This window comes from Chelonoidis abingdonii, chromosome 1 (assembly GCF_003597395.2).
Source record: "Chelonoidis abingdonii isolate Lonesome George chromosome 1, CheloAbing_2.0, whole genome shotgun sequence".
Classification (NCBI taxonomy): Eukaryota; Metazoa; Chordata; order Testudines; family Testudinidae; genus Chelonoidis; species Chelonoidis abingdonii.
This window is the reverse complement of record NC_133769.1, coordinates 322,541,168-322,562,046: the sequence shown is the minus strand read 5'-3', so window position 1 is coordinate 322,562,046 and position 20,879 is coordinate 322,541,168. Positions and strand designations below refer to the sequence as shown.

Sequence of the window (20,879 nt, the reverse complement as noted above, 5' to 3'; positions counted from 1 at the left end):
TTCCCTGTCCGCAGAATCCTCAGCTATGGCTGAGATTACCACCCCCACCTCGGAATCCACGGACAGGGGTGGGGTAGTAGTGGCAGACTCCCCTAGAATTGCATGGATCTCAGAGTAGAAGCGGCATGTTTTCGGCCCTGCCCCGGACCTTCTGTTTACTACTTGGTTTTCTGGTAGGCTTGTCTGAGCTCCTTAACTTTCACTCTGCACTGCACTGAGTCCCTGATGTGGACTTTCTCCATTATGGCCTTGGAAATTTTTTCAAATTATTTTTCATTTCGTCTTTTGGAACGGAGTTCTGTTAGCACGGAATCCTCTCCCCATATAGTGATCAGATCCTGTACCTCCCATGCGGTCCATGGTGGAGCTCTTTTTCGATTATCAGGAGACTGCATTGTTACCTGTGATGATGAGCTCTGCGTGGTCACCTGTGCTGGTGAGCGCTCCACGCTGGGAAAACAGGAAATGAAATTCAAAAGTTCGTGGGGCTTTTCCTGTCTATCTGGCCAGTGCATCTGAGTTCAGATTGCTGTCCAGAGCGGTCACAGTGGTGCACTGTAGGATACCGCCCGGAGGCCAATTCCGTCGATTTGCGGCCACTAACCCTAATCCGACATGGTAATATCGATTTCAGCGCTACTCCTCTCGTTGGGGAAGAGTACAGAAACTGTTTTAAAGAGCTCTTTATATCAATATAAAGGGCTTGTGTGGACGAGTGCAGCGTTAAATCGGTTTAACGCTGCTAAAATCAGTATAAACGCATAGTGTAGACCAGGCCTCAAATTGGTGAAAACCTTCTCAAAATTACTGCAGCACCTCAAGCAAGGTAAAGGATCCGGCAGATTTTAAGGCACTCTGCATAATAGAGGGGGAAAAAAAACAAAACCTTTAGCGAAGAAGGTGTCAAAGCTGTTCAAACTGATTTTTTTCAGTTGCCAGATGGTTTTTATTCTTAGTCTAAATCATCAAAGACTACTGATTCCAGGAGAATCAGCAAATGTACTGAGGAATAGGGGAGTATTGGGGAACAGATTGCTTCATTGTGGAGTGTAGGTTTTTTGCTTAAAATATCAAAGGGAGAGGTATGTAGGGATATATTCCTCTTCTTTCTTTCCTGTTTTAACCAATATCTATATATAGATCTATACATATATAGAGAGAATATAGGCAGAGCTACGCTATCTTATCTTATCAACTGTTATTCTTGTATTCTCTCCTCTCTCTCCCTTCCCCCTTCCCTTGATAAATTTCACTTGTTGCCTTTTGTTCAGATTATAAATTCATCAGGCCAAGGACTATCTCTTTAATCTATGTTGGAGTTAGAAGTCCCCAGCACAATGGGACCCTTGTCCTTACTGAGGGTACTAAAAACTACTAAAATTAAAAGTGTTTATCCTAAATACTTGTTTCAGATTGAGGTGATACAGAAAAAACCTAAACCACAGTACAGGTATTTTATGTAATCACTAGGAAAACTATGGCCACCAAATTCAAGACTGAAAGATCTCCCCAACTTGTGTAAATATTCTTTATATTTCCAGATTCCATTTTTAGGTGAAATTTCCTCCTCCTTTTGTTCCCACACACTTTATTTTAATTACTGTTGTTTCCCAGGTTTTAGGAGCTGATCCTGGTCTCATTCAAATCAATGGTAAAAATCCCATGACTTCACTGGTGTAGGATCAAGTCTGTAAAAATTATTCTGAGGAGATATAAAATAGACAAGCAGCAGTAGCAGCAGAAATTTAGATCTTAACAAACCAGTTTGAAAATTGAGTTAACAATGTTCTTTAGTCTGCAGAAGAGAAGAATGATGGGGGGATTTGATAGCTTCTTTCAACTACCTGAACGGGGACTCCAAAGAGGATGGATCTAGACTGTTCTCAGTGGTACCGGATGACAGAACAAGGAGTAATGGTCTCAAGTTGCAGTGAGGGAGATTTAGGCTGGATATTAGGAAAACCTTTTTCACTGGGAGAGTGGTGAAGCACTGGAATGGGTTACCTAGGGAGGTGGTGGAATCTCCTTCCTTAGAGGTTTTTAAGGTCAGGCTTGACAAAGCCCTGGCTGGGATGACTTAGGGCTTGGCTACATTGGCACTTTACAGCGCTGCAACTTTCGCGCTCAGGGGTGTGAAAAAACACCCCCCTGAGCGCTGCAAGATGCAGCGCTGAAAAGTGTCAGTGTAATCAGGGCGGCAGCGCTCCCAGCACTGCACGCTACACCCATAAGGGGTGTGGTTTACAAGCAGCGCTGGGAGAGCTCTCTTCCAGCGCTGCGGCTCTGACTACACTCACACTTCAAAGCGCTGCTGCGGCAGCGCTCCCACAGCGCTGCCAGGGCAGCGCTTTGAAATTTCTAATGTAGCTAAGCCCTTAGTTGGGAATTGGTCCTACTTTGAGCAGGGAGTTGAACTAGATGACCTCCTGAGGTCCCTTCCAAACCTGATATTCTATGATTCTATGAAAACGGAGGTTATAGCATTTCAGATTAAAGGTCAAGTAAACTTTGGAGCTGGGTTTCTGTACTATTCTGCTTTTTACAATGCAAAAATAAATACACCATAGATGTCTTTTTTTTCTGACAATCGGCATGCAGTATTCAGGAATTTGCAATTGAATGTGATTAGAAAAATCCACTGACTAAAATGTTCTAAATTTGTTTCATTTAGAATAGAAAAGACGAAAAGAAAGGATCACCCAATCCATCTTCAGCTAATGCAATATTACTCCTTACTATAACATTTATTTTGTATTGTCTAGCCTGGTTTTAAAATAATCCCAAGCAATGTGGCTTCTGCTATTTCTTTTGTGGGAGACTATTCCACAGTCTAAATGATTTCATCATTAGGAAAAAATTTTCCTAACATTCCATTGAAATTCTTTCTCTGTAAAATTTTCCTCCCAGTAATCTTGTGTATCACGCTAAATAGTTCCTTTTTCTCTGTTGTGTGTGTTCACCAACTAAAAACAGCTCAGGACTACCTAGAAATTAAAACAATATAACCCACAAATTCTCCACTTGCTAGGAGACACTAAAGGTTGTCCTGGGAGGCCAGAAAACTTGCTGAATTAAGACACAATCAGGTACAAGATACCTGGATAGCTAGATTAGTAATTCTGAGGGAAAGAAAGACTATGATGATGATCTTCCTAAAAAAGTATACATAAATACGAGCTGTGACAGAATCTCCAGGGTACAGTTGTGCCCCCTTAGCTGTCTCTCAGAATGCTTTGCTAGTGACAAGCTGCAAACTCCTCCAGGTACTGTTATCACTTAGCACAACCGCATGTGGAGCCCCACACCCAGCTAGATTGCATGTATGCTCCCAGGGCCACTCATGAATCAAACAGAGAAAGGCACCAGCCAAATCCTTCCAGCTCTAGCCTTTTACCTCAGGAATATGCCATCTTGGATTGCTCAAGATGATCAGTGCAAGTTTATTAATTGGTTCACCACTTCATCAGTTGATAGTGAATATACACAGCCTTTGTCAACCCGAGCAGATTTAGCAAATACTTCAGGCAAACTCACTGGTAAAGATAAACAGTAAAATAAATTTGATTACAAAAAGATAGATTTTAAGTGATTATAAGTGATAGGCAAAAAGTCAGAGTGGTTACCAAAATATAAGCATGCAGTCTAAACTCTCAACCCTATTAGGCTGGGCAACATTTAGATTAAGCAGTTTTTCTCATCCCCCTGGATATTGCAGTACACAGGTTTCACCCTTGAAACCTGGTCCAGTATCCTCTGTTGGAGTCTTCTGAGTGTCTTTGTTGCTTGCAGTATAGGTGGGGAGTGGGGAGGAGAAAAGGCCAAGCATGGGGCCATTGTGTTCTCTTAGTCCCATGTGCTTGGAGGACACAAGCCCAGGAACGTCTGGTGGGCATTGCTGATTCACAAGGTGAAGCAATACCCCAGTGCATCTCCTGTGAGTGAGTCATTGAATTGTAACTCCTCTGCTGGACAATGGCTGGTGATGCCCCCACCCAGCATTAGTTACTTCCCTTGTCGTTGTCTCTGGAGAGCTAGTATCTGGGCACTTCTTACACTCACAGCACATTTTAGTGAAAACCATACAACACAATTCTTATTATTTCATATGCAATATTTAGATAGAACAATGGCTTTCAGCAGATCATAACCTTTCCCCTGATGCTTCACATGGCATGCTTTATGTGCATGATCACAATTATATATAAATATGAGGGTTTCAGGGCACTCCCCTGAGGTACAGTGTGTGTGTGTGTGTCTCATCCCTCAAAATATCTAGACAGGATCAACTTGCCAAAAATAAACACACTGTAAACAAAATCCCTTCAGGGTGCACGTTGAGGAATCTGAAATGCAAAATATAACTAAAGAACTGTAATGAAGGCCCAGATGTGAGGCCAGATTTTAGCTGGTGTAAATCAGAGTAGTTTCAATGAGGCGATGTCAGCTTGCACCAACTTTATCTGGATGGCACTACTGGTATATTTTATTTTTTATTGTTGGCTCCAATTGTAACCCCTCCTTCTCCAAATCTTATCCATGTGCAGTGTTAGAATTCATTGCATATGTTTAACACAAACTTTGAACTTTTTGTTAACATAGGCTGTGCAAGGTCGGTCTGTTACCCAGCAAGACAGAGACTTGAGAGTTGACTTGGGATTTCGAGGAATGCCAATGACAGAAGAACAACGACGCCAGTTTAGTCCAGGTCCACGCACAACTATGTTTCGTATTCCAGAGTTTAAATGGTCTCCAATGCATCAGAGGCTGCTGACAGATTTGCTGTTTGCATTAGAAACAGACGTACATGTTTGGAGAAGGTAGAAAAGCTGTATTTCTTATTTTTAATTTTATTATGTATGTGTTTATCAGCAAAGTAAAGACATAATTAGATACAAGACATGTATTGATAACTACTTTTTTAAAGGTAAATTTCCATTGTAAAGTCAGCTTTACTAGACTTACCTTATTGTAATATCTCACGTGCCTCAGTTAATTCCTATTCTTTGTGAGGGATAAAAAATGTAGTATCTCACTTGTCCTTTTTGAATTACTGTATCTTAATGGACTTTCTATTAGTAACGACTACATTTAACAGGGGGACGACAAATATCTGTGCTATTATTTTTAGTAGCCACTACTAGCGTTTGGAGATGTTTGCATTCTTAATCCAGAAATATTTGTTCCACACACCGGTCTTCATCTTGTGTTTGAATAATTCACCTATTTTATGACTTAATACAGAGACTCCTCCAGGAGAATTTAGTAGGCAGTCACAGCTAGCCTATAAACAAGTTTTCACTTCTGTAAAGATTTCAAGTTGTAGAACAACAAAGACATGCTTTGTCTTGATTAGCCTTGATGGCTACATTGCTATTAACTATATATTTTTTGCCATAACATCCTAATTCATTTATGTATTTAACACATTTTTAAAATTTAAAAAATAGTGCAAGTGATCTTGTCTTTTTAAAAAGCATCTGTTTACTATTTTAAAAAAGAATGTATTGTTTAAATACATTGCTTTTCACCTCTTCTGTTATGATTCCTTTTAGTTAAGCGAAGAAACTACCTTAATAGTTATTGCTTGTAGTCAAATTCTAGCGGTACATCAAGCACTATTTCGTCTATTGCCCAGAATGGCATAATTCATTCTGCAAAAGCTGTAATGATGTATTATCAGTAGTTGAGAATTCGCTTAATTAAATCAGATTACCAATTGACTTGACTTTAATTTCCACGTTTATGTGACCTCACCATAAAATAGTTTATCAATCACCTTATTTTTGCCCCCTTTGTTTACTTGAAATTCACAGGCAAATTAGAAGTTTAGTTTGTAATTCCTTCTGGAATTAAGGCCAATACTGTTTGTTTACTGGCCACTAATTTCATGAACTGGGTAATTTTAATTACTCATGCTGTGTTATGAACAAGCACATAACATCAATAGACCAAAGACTCCTAAACATTTTCATAATGTGAATTACAACTTGAAAGTAATTTTTCCTATGGACACTTTCCCACCTATTTGCAATCATTGGGATGGTTGTGCCTCATGTTGATCATTTGATCCCTGTGGCATCCACAGCTATTACTAACATGGAAAATTAACATTAGGAGCACAGTTCTATTTGTTTAGCTATCTTGTAGTGGAATATAGCAAGTGGAAATAAAGAGAAGCTTACACTTGTGACCAGTCAACTCTCCAAAGAACACCAGCAGGTGCTTTATGGACTATTGGTGGTTTTCAGATCAGTCTGGGGCCCTCTCTTGTAGACAATCTGGTCATTCGTTATTATCAGAGCTACTTTAAAAGGTATCATTAAGTGCCAAATTCTGCCACCCTTATTCATGTTGGACAGTTGAGTATTTTAGTCCGTGAGCAGTCCCATTGGTTCCAACAGAATTGTTTGTGAAGTAAGGCACTAAACAGTGTTAATAAGGTTGGCAGAGTCTGGACTCTATAATGGATAATATAGAAATAGTTATAGTCTGGTATGAAATAAAAATACCACTAAGTTATTATGCTATGCTAGCTCCTATCAGTATTTTAAAATATTTTTCATTTTATCTTTTTATTATTACAAAAACAATACCATACACAACTAGGAAACATTAAAGTTTGGGTTTCAAAAAACAGAGAATCTAAACTTTTTAAAAAACATTAGTATTATAATATTTTTTTTTCCTCCCTATTTTTGTAGTCATTCTACAAAATCTGTAATGGACTTTGTCAATAGCAATGAAAACATTATTTTTGTACACAACACGATTCACCTCATTTCCCAGATGGTAGACAATATTATCATTGCTTGTGGAGGGATTTTGCCATTGTTATCTGCAGCCACATCTCCAACTGTAAGTACAATATTTCCATCTAGTGGTCATGCTAAAATTGACTGTTAAGAATAGTAACACAGGATTGTCTATGACTGAATATGTTTCTTTTTAACAGGAGAAAACACAACTAATTTCTTCCAAAAGTTTGATCAATATCAACCAAATTGTTAAGGTTCAGTGTTTAAGGGGCTGCATTGGGAAGGGTGAAGGAAAGGCCCCTCCTTTAGCATGCAAAATGTAGTTTAATTAGTAATAGCAATGTTTTGTGTTCAATATCTCATCTGAAGATCTAAAAACATTTTAAGTAAAAACGGTGTTATACCTCAAACACTCATGTAAGGAACTGTGGCTATTAATGACATTTTCAGATGGGGGGGAAAATGAGATACAAATGGGTTAAAGTAAATGCAACAAATCAGCAGCACTGCCAATAATAGAGCTTAGGGATCCCTAAGCTCTATCTCCTGCTCAAGCCTCTGGACTTCCCTCACTTCTTTGCCTATATTCTTTATCGTCAGTATTTATGTAACTAAAAATAGTTTCACACTATTGCTCTAATAGCTGGACCAATAGTATTTGACACTCAAACATATTAATGGGCTAGCAACTGTCTAAACAGAATCATATGATACTGATGTAGACAATGGGTATGTATATACTGTACCTATATTATCTGCATCATCTGAAATAGCAAGCAACTTTATTCATGTTCTATTTTCTGTGAACAAAAAGTGTTGTAATTTACGGGTATGACTCCACCCTGCACTTTAGTCACAAAAATAACATCAAATATGTTAAAGGAAAGATTTCTACAATGTTACATTGCAAAGAAAGCTGCTTCTTAACGTGCACAGGAAAAAACCACAGCAATACGTCTTAAGATGAAAGCTGCTCTGGTAGTGTTTAGAGGAAGGGCACTCAAACACATTTTTCAAAACAAGCAGCTGGGGCTTTGTTTGAAAATGAAGATGCTTTATGTGGAATCCTCATAGTATATAAAATATAAAACAGGCAGGGTTTGAATTACTTGGCTATAACTCCATCTCTGGATCTTGGTGACTCTAGCTTTGCTATCATGATTTATGTCATTGCAAAACCACTTGATAGACCTTTAGTCCTGTAATTCAGAGTTGCCCTCTATTTATTGTGGATAGTACATGAACATCCGATAAAGTCTTATAAATTACCCTTATCTTTTGAATAGTGTTGTGTTTACACATTGTAATATCCTGGTTTGTAACAATAAGATGTTCTTAATGAAGGTGGTTTTGCTCTGTTCCAAGAGATTTCAAAATTAAAAGGTTGACTATTTAAAAAAAAAATTCTTAACTAGACTATAGCAAACTCCCTTATAAAACATTCAGTTTTGTCATCCTGTTAGAATAATAACAGCAGAAGAATTTGTACAACACACTTCTTAATTAAAATGTAAGTACATACGTGATGTATATTTAGCCCAAGAACTTGTCATGTGTAAGTGGCTCAAGCTTTTCTCTTTGAGCTGGAGTTTATTTTATTAAAAGAAATCCTTTAGAATACATCGTTATATTATACAAATGGATATAGTCATTTCTCAATTACTTGTGTGGTACCATTCTATATTTGAAGTTATTATAAAATGAAGTGGATTTAAAACAAAGAGAAGTTATAGCTCTGAAGTTTTCCAAACAGTACCGCTGAAATGCTACCCCAGATTAAAGCTGATCAAGTGGCATTGAATAAAAAGTTGAGAGAGGGGCAATGAGTAATAAAGCTTGCCATGCAGGTAAGGGAGGTTTTAGAAACAAGTACAATAACTCCTCGCTTAACGTTGTAGTTATGTTCCTGAAAAATGTGACTTTAAGTGAAACAATGTTAAGCGAATCCAATTTCCCCATAAGACTTAATGTAAATAGCAGGGGTTAGGTTCCAGGGAAAAAATGTTCACCAGACACACACAGTATAAGTTTTAAACAAACAATTTAATACTATACACAACGATGATTGTGAAGCTTGGTTGAGGTGACGAAGTCAGAGGATGGGATATTTCCCAGGGAATGCCTTACTGCTAAATGATGAACTAGCACTCAGCTGAGCCCTAAAGAGTTAACACATTTTTGTTAATGTAGTCTCACACTCTACAAAACAGCACAAATTGAGGGCAGGGAGACAGCATGGCAGACAAAGAAACACCCTGTGTTTGAAAGAGAGAGAGATGCACATTGCCCCTTTAAGTATGCTGACCACGCTCTAAGTACACTATCTTTTTAAGTAGATCAGCAAATTGAGACAGCAGCTGCTGCCAGCAAGCTCCGTGTGTCCTGAGTCCTGTCGTGTTCCCCCCTGCTCTATAGAGATGGGGGAAGTGGGGGGCAGGAGCATGGGGGGAGGGGGACACCCTGACATTAGCCCCCCTTCCCCCCGGCACAGCAAGCAGGAGGCTCCCACAGGAGCAGCTCCAAGGAAGAGGGGAGGAGCAGCACATGGTAGTGGGGGGAGGGACAGATGAACTACCAGCAATTGACAGCGTGCTGGGCAGCTGCCGCACAGTGAACTTAGGGGAGCAGGGAGATGATGGGGGGCTGCTGGACCACCCTGGTTTCAAGCCCCCACCAGCTAGCTGCAACGGGCTACTCTTTCTGCAAGCAGGGGACAAAGCAGATGGCTGCCAAACAGTGTTATAAGGGAGCATTGCACAACTTTAAACAAGCATGTTCTCTAATTGATCAGCAACGTAACAAAGAAACAACGTTAACCAGGACGACTTTAAGTGAGGAATTACTGTAGGTGTAAAGACATAGAGGAATCTGAGTAGACATGGATGTGAGACTTACTTCCATGGGATAATATGTACACACGTTGTAGATCACACTCAGGGCCGGTGCAAGGATGCTTCGCACCCTAAGCAAAACTTCCACCTTGCGCCTTCGCCCATCCCCGAGCCCCCGCCCCAGCTCACCCCTGCTCTGCCTCCTCCCTGAGCACACGGTCACTGCTTCACTTCTCCCACCTCCCAGGCTTGCGGCACCTAACGTAACCGCCCCCACCCCTTACTTGCTGCAAGCAGCCCTCCCCATGCTCCCCTGCCCCAGCTCCCTCTGACTAAATGCCGGCGGTGACCGGGGCGGCCGAAGATCTGGCCACTGCAATCACTGCTGAAGAAAATGGCGCCCCCCGAATCCTAGTGCCCTAGGCGACTGCCTTGGTTGCCTAAATGGTTGCACCGGCCCTGATCACACTAGATGTGTTCTTATTCAGTTTATCAAGAAGAATGAACTCATATGCTTTGTGTATTTTACTTCATTGTTTCGTAACTCTATTTTTCAACCATATTTGTTACAGGTATCAAGGCTTTTATAGTACTTCTCACTGAAAATCTATGTGTCCATTTTGAAGTTTTAAAATATTAATATCACGTGCCTTCTTTCCAGTGATTTAACTTTGTGGCACAGTACTTTTAATTTACACCTTCCTTTAACATTATTAGTGAATCTGACTCCCAGTGTATTTTATCTTTTGACCAAACATAAAGAAGTGTGAAGAGGGACACCGCCCCTGGGCAAAAAAGAAAAAAATAATTAACACTTGTCATCCTATCTGATCATTAGTTTATGATGAAAGACAGGTAGTTAGTTGCTTTTCTAGTTTCATAGTTGTGATATAGTTTTTTTTTTTACCTAGCTATGTTTAATCCAGCATTTACTCAGTTTCAAAAAGAGAGAGTTGTTGGTGTTTGTAGTTCATTTATTGAACCTCACAAACATTTCAGTTCCTTTATAGATTCAGGTTTCTCTTTGGTTTGATCTATATGATGAGTGTCTCTCTTGAGCTTCCTAGTTCCCTTACAATCCAGAATGATGATCCTGTTAAAAAAAAAAAAAAATCAAATTCTAAGAATCGGATCTTTGATAGTAGTAGTAAGAGCCACAGTCAAATTATCTTCCTTGAGTCTAGCTATCATTTTAAAAGGGGGAAGAGGAATATCTTTTCATCTAGCTGTTTTCCCATTAGCAATGCATGAGTTGAGCATTTAGCTGAATTTTATTTAGGTCAATGAGCAGTGAAAGGAGCAAAGAAAAAAAAAAGAGAAGGACAAATGTATTCACTATTTTTTTAAAAAGGCTCCAAGAGCAATCTCGGCAATATATCCCGTAAGCCTAACTCAACATACTGGGCAAACTGGTTGAAACTATAGTAAAGAACAGAATTGTCAGACTACACACAGATGAAACATGATTTGTTTGGGAAAAGTCAACATGTTTTTGTAAAGGGAAATCATGCCTCACCAATCTAACTAGAAATCTTTGAGGGTGTCAACATAGCATGTGGCAAGGGGGAATCTACTGACATAGTGGTACTTAGATTTTCAGAAAGTCTTTGACAAGGTCCCTCAGCAAAGGCTCTCAGCAAAAGAAAGATGTCATGGGTTAAAGAGAAAATGTCCCGTCATGATCAGCTTCCATATAAGGAGAGATTAATAAGACTGGGACTTTTCAGCTTTGAAAAGAGACAACTAAGGGGGGATATGATAGAGATTTGTAAAATCATGACTGATATGGAGAAGGTAAATAAGGAAGTGTTATTTACTCCTTCTCATAACACAAGAACTAGGGGACATGAAATGAAATTCATAGGTAGCAGTTTTAAAACAAATAAAAGGAAGTATTTCTTCACACAGCCCACAGCCAATGTGTGGAACTCTTTGCCAGAGGATGTTGTGAAGGCCAAGACTATAATAGGGTTCAAAAAAGAACTAGGTAAGTTCATGGAGATAGGCCAATCAATGGGTATTAGCCAGGATGGGCAGGGATGGTGTCCCTAGCCTCTGTTTGCCAGAAGCTGAGCATGGGCGATAAGGACGGATCACTTGATGATTACTTGTTCTGTTCATTCCCTCTGAAGCACCTGGTGTTGGCCACTGTCAGAAGACAAGATACTTGGCTAGATGGACCTGTGGTTTGACCCAGTATGGCCATTCTTATGTTCTTGGAAACATTTTGGGTCAACAGATGGGTATTTTCTGACAAGCCATCTTTCGTTGGAAAATCCCCAACCACCTCTACTTTACAGTTATTTGGTGTAACTTAGGCCTAATAAATTTATAACAAAGTAACCACTGCTGTTCTCCAATACACAACATGGTATGTAGCATGTTAACAAAAGAATTTCCTTGAGTTGACTTAGTATAGTCCTGGTTGGCTCTTTGCATTGCTGAAAGGGCTCTGGAATGATCTAAGGTGCCTAATTTCTATAGGGCAAAAAATGTCAAACTTTACTGCCTGAAATTAGGCACCTAACTCCATATTAAACGTGTATGTAGGCTGATTTTTTTTAGAGGTGCTGGGTATCTGTAAATGCTATTGATTTCAGTGGAAGCATAATATGATCAACTATTTCAGGCACCCAAGTTGGAAACTTTTTCATTTAGTATGCATGCAGCCAGTAGATAGGAAAACACGACGTCAGACCTGGGAATAGGCTCGGATTTGATCAAGAATAGTTTAGGACTCTTCGTTGCAATAATCATATGCTAATTCTTCCTAGAAAAATCACCTTCTGGCTACACTAATATTGCCTTGTCTTTAATTAACTGTTTTTCTTACACGCTTTCAGGCAGTCAGAACAGGAGCTTTGAGATTCCAAAGCTCCCCAGCATGCTTTCTGCTGCATTACTATAAGACAAGTCTCATAATCAGTGGAGTGGATTTGGAGGTGCTCTTTGTTCTGATATCACCTGCTGTAGCAATAGTCATGAAATAGAAAGCTCAGTCATAAGAATGGCTATGTTGTACTCACCTAAATTTTCATTGTGGTATTGCTATCTTTTTATTTGCATAACTAGGTAGAGTCTAGTCAAAATTAGCTCATTAAAGCCACAGCAAGGGGTCTTTGTGTAGTTACATCAGGTGTCAGCTTTGGACTCAATTTTCTGCTCTCCAGTTCTGAAAGAGATTGAATCATTGCAGAGCTATCTGCTATGAATCTGTAGGGATCAGCTGAAAGCAGAGCACTGTATGCCAAGAGATGCGTAGAACAGCTGACATCAAGTTTTAATTTTAAAACACTCCAACAAAGCCCTATGTCTATCCCGCATTGCAGTGGACACAGAAGCAGGGAAAGTAGAAATTTAAAGAGAAGAGTTTAAAAGATGGAGAAAGCGAGAACTGCAGTTTTCTTTCCACCTGGACCATCTAAGGGTAAAATAAGTAAGCCAGGACTCAGTTCTGCTCCTGTTGCATAACTCACATTCAGTTCATAATCATCGTCCAAATTAGTCCATCCTTGAGAAAAGTGACATTAGAGCATAAGGAAAAACGATTCTCTCAAAAGTAAAATCCTAAATTGGGTTTATTTGTTAAACTAAATAAATAAAAATTGAAACTAATCTTTAAGATGGAGATCACATTGCTGTTTCCCATTTCCTGGATTCACTTGATACTAAATAAATTTACATTTTCAATAAATTCAGGTATCATTTACCATTCATGAAAGCAAGGTAAGAGTGGTTTCTTCATGGCAGCAGAACCTTGAAGTAAATTTAAAAATACAACATTCAAACTATGTTGTAAAGTTATTTTTATATTATTTATTATTAATCATGTTTATTATGGTGTCCCCTAAGGGGCAATCACGAGTGCTAGGCACTGCATAAACATAGAATAGTAGGTGGTCTCTGCCCCAGAGAACAGGATGGGGAAAGGGGTATAACACAAAACCATAGTGAATTATGTGATGGTGGCAAATGTCCCTTTTTTGGAAAGGGGGTGAGGTTATTTACGAGGGGAAGAGGTAAGAGAAGTGATGGAGACAGGCCCTGGTAAGAGTGTCAAATGTGGAGTGAAGCTGATGTGAAAAGATTGTGACGGGGTGTAGGGGAAGGATTGGAGCAATCAGCCAATCAACTCAGGGCTGAAAAAGTCCAGTCAAAACTATAGAAAGTTCTCTGAGTGTGCAAATGACCAAAGGTTCCTGTTTTGGCTGCTTATACCACTACTTGCTGAACTCTCTAACTGGCTTGCTACAATTTTGCCTCAAGGCCACGTGGCAGGAGGGAGGGGGAGACACCATCTGACATTTCCCATTATAAGATCCTGTTCTCAGTGGCTTATAACTTTGCCAAACTTTAATGACTGGGGTGAAATTTTTCATGCTGGATGTCTGTCTCAAGTTGAATTTTTGGTTCAGTCAATTCTGAAAACAAAAGTGGGGAAAAATATATTGTTTTGCCCATGTTCAGAAATTCTTGCAACCTTTTCTTGGTAAAACTCTAGTGACTTTTTCTTTTAAAAGTTCAGACATTGGAACTGAGAGCTGGAATAGAGACTGAGACTGGCTGGAAGGCTACTGGGTCTGGGAGCAGGCAGGAAACTGGGATTGGTTGGGCAGGAGGACTGGGAGCTGGGGAGAGAAACAGAAGGAACCAGTAGGTGTTGGCGTACAATGAAATTTGATGAGGAGATTGGGGGAGGGGGAGAGACTGGGACTGAAAACCAGTGGGGGCAGGGGAAAGATGTTAAAAGGAAGGGAAACCAATCTGACAAAGAACCAGGGTGCGAGGGCAGAACTGGGATTCTCTGGGCAAAGAAACTGGGCAAGGAGACGGTGGAGAGGGGACAGTGAGATTGGACAAGGAACCCCAGGGATGGAGATTAGGACAGGGATGATATGGGCTGCACAACTGGAGGTCGGGGTGGGGGAGAAAGATGGGATGAAGAATCGAGAGAAGGGAACTGGAAATACCTGGGTGAGGAGACTGGGCAGATGGAGGAAGAATATGACTTCCTGGGCAAGGAGACAGGGACTGGGATGAGAAACCCGAAATGTGGAGAATGGAACTGGGATGAGGGGTGTTGGAGGGTCAGGACTGGGACAGGGACAGATAGGAGGAGTGGGGCAGAAGGGGTCACACAGGAAATGGGCAGAAGAGTCTGTGCCCACTAGAATACACTCCTCTCCGGGGCTTGGAATGGGACCCACAAATCCTGAGTCTCCACCATTCCTCTGCTGTCATTCTCTGTGAAAACTGGCAAAGTGTCCATCTTCCTTTAGTGCTGGTCCATATAGCAGATGGCAACTGACTACTGAGATGAGTTATTCCATTGGTTGAGGTGGCAGAGGTCTGTGCAGTGGATTGAATGGTCCCTATCCTGCTGGTGAACCATAAGAACATAAGAATGACCATTTTGGGTCAGACCAATGGTCCGTCTAACCCAATAACCTGTCTTCCAACTGTGGCAAATGCCAGATGCTTCAAGGGAAATAAGCAGAACAAGACAATAATCCGGTGAATCTGTTGTCCGGTCCCAGCATCTGGCAGTCAGAGGCTTAAGGACACCCAGGGCATGAGACTGTATCTTTGGCCATCTTACCTAACTGCCACTGATGGTGAATTTATCCATTTCTCTTTTTGATCCAGTTACAGTTTTGGACTTCACAACGTTCTCTGGCAACGAGTTCCAGAGTTTGGCTGTGTGAAGAAGGACTTCTGTTTGTTTTAAACCTGTTGTCTGTTAATTTCATTGGATGATCCCTGGTTTTTGTGTTATGTGAAGGCATAAATAACACTTACTTTCTTCACACCATTCATGATTTTATAGACCCGTGGTCACCTCTTGTCCAAACTGAATTAGTCCTAGTCTTTTTAATCTCCCTTCATAAGGAAGCTGTTCAATGCCCTTAATTTTCATTGCCCTTGTCTGTACCTTTTCTATATGGTTGTTAATATGGGGATTTTTTAGTTTGCTTTTTTTAAACCTAAGAAATTATACACACACAAACCCTTTGTGTATTAAGAGATCAGTATTAAGGTTGGAAAGTCAAGCATCCAAAAGTTAGGAAATTCCAGAATTAAGGTTACCTATGTTACTTTAATCAGTCCTCTTGTGTATATGCATTATGATAGTCTCCAATTACGTGATCACATACTGTTTTTTCCACAGGATCCCTGCCTCATTCAGTTCAGAGGATGGAGCTGCTCTGGGAATGAATCAGGGTTGTGTAGTGAAGGAAATTGTTTTTGGTAGGACCCCTGCTCCATTTGTTGCAGAAGTTGGAAGGTGTATTGGGAATATGGCAGGGGGGTTACAGGAAGAGAAAGGACAGTCTCTTTGTTAAGGTAGTTGAATACTGCTCTGGAGGATTCGATTCTGTGTGATACTAGACAGGTTCCTTAACCCAACTTTTAATAGGTGGTCATTTCCTGTGTATACCTCGTTTTCTGAGTGCTTGACTTGAGAACCTGGGATCTAATTTACAAAAGAGCTGAGCACTCTCAACTGGAGCTGACCTCAGTGGGAGCTGTGCTTTGAAGATATGAAGTGCTATATAATGCTAAGAATTTGGAAAAATCAGGTTCTAGATGTCTCAAATTGGTCACCCAAAGTTAGCAGATATTTGTAGACTTTAACATCTCTGTGCCTCATCCACCTCTTATAGATAAGGAGCTGATCATAACCCTCATCTCACAGAGTTGTTATGAAAATAAATTAATGTTTGTGATATACTCTAGTGAGGAGCACCATAGAGAAGCCCATGAGGAAATTAATAATACTGTCTTCTTCTTTGAGAAGGTGACAGATTACTTAGACAAAGGAAATGCGGTAGATCTAATTTACCTCGATTTCAGTAAGGCGTTTGACACGGTTCCGCATGGGGAACTGTTAGTTAAATTGGAAAAGATGGGGATGAATATGAAAGTTGTAAGGTGGATAAGGAACTGGTTAAAGGGGAGACTCCAGCGGGTCGTACTGAAGGGTGAACTGTCAGGCTGGAAGGAGGTTACTAGTGGAGTCCCTCAAGGATCGGTTTTGGGACCGATCTTATTTAACCTATTTATTACTGACCTTGGCACAAAGAGCGGGAATGTGTTAATAAAGTTTGCGGATGACACGAAGCTGGGGGGTATTGCTAACACGGAGAAGGACCGGGATACTATTCAGGAAGATCTGGACCACCTTGTACACTGGAGTAATAGTAATAGGATGAAATATAATAGTGAAAAGTGCAAGGTCATGCACTTAGGGATTAATAATAAGAATTTTAGATATACGTTGGGGACGCATCAGTTGGAAGCGACGGAGGAGGAGAAGGACCTTGGGGTATTGGTTGATAGCAGGATGACTATGAGCCGCCAATGTGATATGGCTGTTAAAAAAGCAAATGCGGTTTTAGGATGCATCAGGCGAGGTATTTCCAGCAAGGAGAAGGAGGTGTTAGTACCGTTATATACGGCGCTGGTGAGACCCCACCTGGAATATTGTGTGCAGTTCTGGTGTCCCATGTTTAAGAAGGATGAATTCAAACTGGAACAGGTTCAGAGACGGGCTACTAGGATGATCCGAGGAATGGAAAATCTGCCTTATGAAAGGAGACTCAAAGAGCTTGGCTTGTTTAGCCTGGCCAAAAGAAGGCTCCGGGGGGATATGCTTGCTCTATATAAATATATCAGGGGGATTAACGTTAGGGAGGGAGAGGAATTATTTAAGTTTAGTACTAATGTAGGCACAAGGACGAATGGGTACAAACTGGATATTAGGAAGTTTAGACTTGAAATTAGACGAAGGTTTCTAACCATTAGGGGAGTGAAGTTCTGGAACAGCCTTCCGAGGGAAGTAGTGGGGGCAAAAGACTTATCTGGCTTTAAGACTAAGCTTGATAAGTATATGGAGGGGATGATATGATGGGATAGTTTAATTTGGGCAATTGATCTTGGATTATCAGCAGATAAGTCTGCTCAATGGTCTGTGAGGGGATGTTGGATGGGATGGGATCTGAGTTACTGCAGAGAATTCTTTCCTGGGTGCTGGCTGGTGAGTCTTGCCCACATGCTCAGGGTTTAGCTGATCGCCATATTTGGGGTCGGGAAGGAATTTTCCTCCAGGGCGGATTGGCAGGGGCCCTGGAGGTTTTTCGCCTTCCTCTGCAGCGTGGGGCATGGGTCACTTGCTGGTGGATTCTCTGCAGCTTGAGGTCTTCAAACCACAATTTTGAGGACTTCAATAACTCAGTCATGTGTTAGGGGTTGTTATAAAAGTGGATGGGTAGGGTTCTGTGGCCTGCTTTGTGCAGGAGGTCAGACTAGATTATCATATTGGTCCCTTCTGACCTACGAGTCTGAGACTGAGTCTGAGTCTTCAGAGCAATTTTTGGATAGTGTGGAGTAAATAAGGGCTAGGGATACACTTTGAGGAAATGAAGATACAACAAAATATTGAATTTCTGCTTATTAAATGAGCACCATCTGTTCCGTGCTGTCAATTGAGGCAGGGCACTTGTGGAAAACATAGTAGGTGATCATATAATTAAAGACTGTATCATAACGCGTATACACAAGACAACTGAAATAAAGTTGTCACGGGCAGAATATTCTGGTGTTGCTTAACTTGAGTGCTTGACATTGTAACTTTAACAATTTGCTTTTAACGTAGTTGCGGATGGGTTTTTTGTTTGTTGGGGGGGATTGCATGTGATTTAGTATAAAAATTGCCTAGAACCAAGGATAGGCGCCTTTTAAGTTCCAATAGGATATATGAAATAATAAATGAAAATACTAAAATAAATAAAAATGGTAAGCATTTGATCTAATAATGTTATTTTATGATAATATGCCAGAAAGAGTTCATTTCCCAGTCCTAGTCTACTGCTCCTTGGCCTAACAGGGATTGAGGTAGTCCTTCAAAGACCTTGCACTGGGAGATATTAATATATATCTCTTTAGCACTTAAACTGTTTTTGGTGTCTCAAATTTACATGACATTTTATAAACACAAGGAAGACACTGTGTGCCCCAAAATTTTTGCAACTATAGAAGACAAAATGTGAAAATGCAAAATAACACACAGAGCATTCAGCAAAGGGAGTAAGGATTATGAAAAATGCATTTTGTTAACAGCAGCAGATGTTGTCAGTTACAGCATGGTGTGGACAGACTGACAGTTCCATCTAGTCATTAGTTAATATAAAATTACAGCCATGACCAGCGACTTAAGAATATGGCTTAAAGGATAAAATTGAAGGTTTTGGGATCAAACAGGGCTTCAGTGAACCTAACGTCAAATCCTTGTCCCGTTGAAATCAGTGGGTGTTATGACATTGATGTAATGGGATCCGGATTTCACCTATTGAGGAATCTAAAGAGAAAATGTCATCGGGTCCCAAAGATGGGTTTAAGCTTCAGAGTCCAGACCAAGACCCAAACTTCCACATGTGAAAGGATGGTTAGACACAGTTTTCTACCAAAACAGAAAAGAAAACTTCCTTCTCATTTTGCTGGAGTTGATACTGCAATGGCACTATTAGCGTAACATAGTTGAAATGCATTTGGTTTCAAAAATATGCTATCTGAATTATGACAGTATTAAAATATTCTTTAAAACTAGTTTTTTTACTTTCATACCTGGAGAATCTATCTTCTGCTGCATTTGTGTACAACATCATGGCATCTGAGGCACCAAGATTTTGTTCTATTTACAAGGAAACAACAAATATCACAGTGTGGTAACTGTTAGTAATACATTATATTTTAATACTGGCTACCTTAAGTTGCCTTCAGTGCTAGAGGTGCAGTAGTCTTCTATTTTTCTGCCTCCATTTTTCCAAGTAGGTAGGATCTAAATTATCAAAAATGACTTGTGATTTTGGGTCCCTCAATTTTTAGATGCCCTGCTTGCTCAGCCCCACCCTACAAGGTTTAACAGGTTGGGGATTTAAAATCTTAAAGGCCCAAAAAATCATTAGTCAGTTTTAAAAAAATATGGCTCCTGACAACTAAATGACAGACCTGTTGTGGGGAGAGGGTTCTGACTGAAACTAAAACCTGCAAGAAACCTTGCAGAACTGCTAATCATTGAGACTAGCCCTAAATTCCCTGAGGTGATTCAAAACTTGGACTTCCACTGGTGGCTCAAAATCATTCAAATGTTTAGTATAGTTTGGGATTAGGTTTGAAAATTGTGCACAACTCTGGTATATGTAACAAGATATATTGTAGTGCTCCAGTCTAAAGAGCATTACGGCTAAAGAATCAAGCATTTTTTTCTTCTGATTTATATGTATGTTTTGTCAATTTAATTTTATACATACGATTATCTCACAAATCATAAATGCTGAGGCTGGATTTACTTTTTTCAGTTTCAGTTGACTGGAGAATGGCACAATTATGTCATGTACTTCTGTGATTTATATAACAAGTAAAATTCGACTGTAGGTATACATTACTAACATCCTATACATTTTTTCCGTGTACATATTTAAAATATGTATTTCAGTTTGGATGGATCAATGTGGAAAGGAACTGTATAATAAAATTAAAAGATTAGATTTAAAGTCCATACTGTTTGCAGTTTAGTTATTTTTGAAGTCTTTGTTTTCAAATGTTCACTTTCTAAGATGCAATGTTTATTCCTATTATAAATTAATCAGATAAAGGTATGATTCCAAGATATTACTTTGTTTCAATTTTACATTGTATTTTCAGTTAACTTTAATAATTTTCTTTTTCTTTTATTGTTGTAATCTGTTGTCTGTTTTGTCTATTGCATGTCCAGGGTTCTAAGGTTAGTATTACTGCTGTAAGTTTCAGTTTTTAAGTTTTTCAAACTTTATTATTTTTGATAATTTGACATTTTGGCTTTTTTTTTTTTTTTAAAAAAAAAATCACATCATATTATAAAATATGATCAGGAGTAAATTAGTGCATTTATGGACTTTTTCTGAAATGTTTATCTTAGTGTAATTTAATGCATTGGCTAATGATTATATGCTGCTTATAGTAAACTACCAAGTCAAAGTTAGACAAGCCTATGATCTAATATAAATTGCAGAAGTGTCTGTCTGCTGTGAAAATCTGATTTAGTTCAAACTCTGGACGTAAACCATCTGGGAATTTAAATAGTAAGCATGAGTTTTACCATACCATTCTAAAACATTCTAGCTTCTGAAAACAGTTTGCTAAACAAGAAAACATCTCTTAAATGTAATTAGAATACATACTAGTATGTTACCTTTAAGAGGTGAATTTCATTATAGTAATTAGACCTAATACAAGGCTATTTATTGTCTTTATA

At 39.6% G+C, this 20,879-nt stretch overlaps 1 protein-coding gene across 10 annotated transcripts in view; it reads left to right on the top strand.

Moving 5' to 3' along the window:
* The window catches only part of NBEA (neurobeachin), an 862,398-nt gene that overhangs the window by 326,573 nt on the left and 514,946 nt on the right, over positions 1–20,879 (top strand). For 7 of the 10 annotated variants that reach the window (XM_075061638.1, XM_075061637.1, XM_075061633.1 and 4 more), the window contains exons 23-25: positions 4,600–4,817; positions 6,702–6,855; positions 20,361–20,384. In XM_075061638.1, the coding sequence (XP_074917739.1) occupies positions 4,600–4,817; positions 6,702–6,855; positions 20,361–20,384 (396 nt within the window). The remainder of the gene's footprint in view (positions 1–4,599; positions 4,818–6,701; positions 6,856–20,360; positions 20,385–20,879) is intronic. The other 3 variants (XM_075061639.1, XM_075061640.1, XM_075061634.1) reach the window with 1 other exon arrangement.